We start from the raw sequence: 3407 nt of genomic DNA, 5'->3' as shown, positions 1-3407 counted from the left end.
TATATATATATATCTATATATATATATATATAATATATATATTTTATTATATATATATATTTTTTTGTTCAGATAGACTTTGGTCTAAGCTGTCTCTTCTCTCCAAACGCTTCGATGAGTGCAATGCAAGGCACTGTATATTATGTCGCACCTGAAGTTTTAGACGGGAGATATAATCAACTCTGCGACGTCTGGAGCATTGGTAACGCTTCGGAGGGTTTATTAGGGTTTATTAGGGTTTAGGAGGGTTTAGTAGGGTTTGTGAGGGTTTATTAGGGTTTATTAGGGGTTTTTAGGGTTTATTAGGGTTTATTAGAGTTTATTAGGGTTTATTAGGGTTTAGGAGGGTTTGGGAGGGTTTAGGAGGGTTTAGGAGGGTTTAGGAGTGTTTATGAGGGGTTGTGAGGGTCTATGAGGGTCTATGAGGGTTTAGAGAGGCTTAAGGGACATACGAGGATTTAGGGTTTAGGGTTTTGGGGTGTATATGCAGGTGTGATAGTGTATATGTTGCTTTAGAGTCTCGGGTTTATGCTGCTTTAGGGTTTATAAGGGTTAACAAGGGTTTTTAAGGGTTAATAAGGGTTTATAAGGGTTTATAAGGGTTAATAAGGGTTTATAAGGGTTTATAAGGGTTTAGGGTTTTGGGGTGTATATGCAGGTGTGATAGTGTACATGTTGTTATCTGGGACGCCTCCTTTTGCTGGGAAGACAGACCTCGAAATAATTTTAAAAATAAAAAGATGCTGTTATTCGTTTGAAGGAGACAGCTGGAAAGGGGTGTCTCCTCTTGCAAAGTCTTTTATCAGCAGCCTTCTCAAGTGAGGGTTTAGGGTTTAGGAGGGTTTAGGGTTTATGAGGGTTTAGGGTTAATAATGGTTTACGGTTTATAAGGGTTTAGGGTTTATAAGGGTTTAGGGTTTATAAGGGCTTAGGCTTTATGAGGGTTTAGGGTCTATGAGGGTTTAGGCTTTATGAGGGTTTAGGGTTTATAAGGGCATAGGGTTTATGAGGGTTTAGGGTTTATGAGGGTTTACTACGGTTTATTAGGGTTTGCGATTTAGTAGGGTTTATCAGGGTTTAGGCTTCAGTAGGTTCTAGATTTATTAGGGTTTAGTGTTTACTATGGTTTTTGATTTTATTAGGGTTTACGTTTTATTAGGGTTTGCTCTTCGTTAGGGTTTGTTTAGGGTTTAGGGTTTGTTTAGGGTTTAGGGTGCTAGGGTTTGTTTAGGGTTTAGGGTTTAATGCTTCCTAGTGTAAATTATTGATTAGGGTTTATTTAAATGCATGTTAGGGTGTATCACCCCTCATCCCCCCAAACCCTAAACCCTAAACCCTAAACCCTAGACCCTAAACCGTTGTTTGTGCATTGCAGGCGAAGCCCTGAGGACCGTCTAACAGCAGCAGAAGCACTTAAACACCAGTGGCTGGCTACAGACGAGGAGCAGCAGCAAAATAAACAAATTAATATTCAAGTATTCAAAAGCATGAGGCGGTTTGCTGCCTGCACTGCTATACAAAGGGCAGCACTCGGTGAGGGTTTAGGGTTTACTAGGGTTTATTAGGGTTTATTAGGGTTTACTAGGGTTTTTTAGGGTTTACTAGGGTTTACTAGGGTTTATTAGGATTTATTAGGGTTTATTAGGGTTTGTTAGGGTTCATTTGGGCTTGTTAGGCTCTAGGTTTAGGGTTTAGGGTTTAGGGTTTAGGGTTTAGGGTTTGTGGTTTAGGGTTAATTGCCTTATCGATGCCTACGAAGGATTTGGATGAGCTGCAGAAATTGTTTTGTGCGTTGGATGAAGAAAAGACAGGGGTTATCAGAGTACGAAAGTTTATTTATTTATTTAATTTATTGTTTATTTATTTATTTATTTATTTATTTATTTATTTATTTATCTATCTATCTATCTATTTATTTATTTATTTATTTATTTATTATTTAATTTATTTTAATTTAATTAATTAATTAATTAATTTATTTTATTTAATTTATTTATTTATTTATTTATATAGATTTATTTATTTATTATTTATTTTAAATTAATTAATTAGTATATTTATTTATTCTTTATGTTGTCTTTGTTTATTTATTGGACTCATCAGAGGATGTTTATTTAATATATTTTATTTGTTTGTTTAATTAATTAATTAATTTATTTATTGCATTTGTTGTTTTTATTTATTTATTCTTTTTATTGTATTTGTTTAAATTTATAAATATATAAAATAATAAAGATAATAAACAACAAAAATAATAAAAATAATATCGATGAAGAGAAAACCAGCAATAAAAAAAAATATTCAAAACCCTAAACCCTAAACCCTAAACCCTAAACCCTAAACCCTAATGAACGTTGAAAACAACGGCAACAGAAACAAAAGAAAAACAGCAATATAAACATGAAGAACAAATATAAAATAATATTAATTATATTTTTTTGCTTTTGTTTAGGTTGAGGGTTTAGTAAATGTTTTACAAAAGGCTTTGAATATATCAGAGGCAGAGGCCCGACGGATATTTCATCGTATCGATCTCACAGGTAAACCCTAAACCCTAAACCCTAAAACCCTAAACCCTAAAACCCTAAACCGTAGTGAGTTCATTGCGCAGGCTGTAGTGGTAGTGCTGTGCGGCATGAAAAAGGTTTTGTGCATCTTCAGCAGGGCCTAGGGTTCATTAGGGTTTAGGGTTTAGGGTTTAGGGTTTAGGGTTTAGGGTTTGTGTTCAGGGGACCAGGAAATAAATTACAGCGAGTTTCTTGCAGCAACATTTCAGACGCAAGTTGCACTCAGCCAGTCGCTTATTAGAGAAGCTTTTGAAAGGTAATCCAAACCCTAAACATAGGGTTTAGGGTTTAGGGTTTAGGGTTTAGGGTTTAGGGTTTGGGGCTTGTTGGATTCAGACTGGATCTTGACACCATATAAGCAATAGGGGTTTAGGGTTTAGGGTTTAGGGTTTGCTGAATACAAACTGGATGCTGATAACATCGAAGCGATAATGGCTTAGGGTTTAGGGTTTAGGGTTTAGGGTTTGTTGAATGCAGACTGGCTGTTGACAACAATAAGGGTTTACGGTTTAGGGCTTATTGAATGCAGACTGGCTGTTAATAACAATAAGGGTTTAGGGTTTAGGGTTTAGGGTTTAGGGTTTGTTGAATGCAGGCTGGCTGTTGACAACAATAAGGGTTTAGGGTTTAGGGTTTAGGGTTTAGGGTTTGTTGCATGCAGATTGGATGTTGACAACAGCGGAGCAATCAGCGTAGACAATCTGCGACAAGTCTTAGGGCATTCATATTCAGGGTTTTTAGTTGAAGACATTCTAAGACAATGCGATATTAAAAAGAACGGTGTTATAGACTTCGAAGAGGTAAACCCTAAACCCTAAACCCTAAACCCTAATCATAAAC

At 35.8% G+C, this 3407-nt stretch overlaps 1 protein-coding gene across 1 annotated transcript; it reads left to right on the top strand.

The window, feature by feature from the left end:
* Window positions 1–123: 123 nt before the first annotated feature.
* On the top strand, window positions 124–3367 carry EAH_00064860 (CAM kinase, CDPK family, putative; the record flags this gene model as incomplete). Its single annotated transcript, XM_013392919.1, has 7 exons — window positions 124–202; window positions 659–818; window positions 1376–1533; window positions 1731–1822; window positions 2453–2540; window positions 2730–2823; window positions 3229–3367. Coding segments are annotated over 7 exons (810 nt in total), but the record flags the coding sequence as incomplete, so codon positions are not given.
* Window positions 3368–3407: the final 40 nt, after the last annotated feature.

The sequence above is a fragment of the Eimeria acervulina genome, genomic scaffold, assembly GCF_000499425.1.
Source record: "Eimeria acervulina Houghton genomic scaffold, Eah_scaff2070, whole genome shotgun sequence".
Taxonomy (NCBI): Eukaryota; Apicomplexa; class Conoidasida; order Eucoccidiorida; family Eimeriidae; genus Eimeria; species Eimeria acervulina.
Note: the sequence above shows the minus strand (reverse complement) of the source record. Positions and strands in the feature narration are given on the sequence as shown.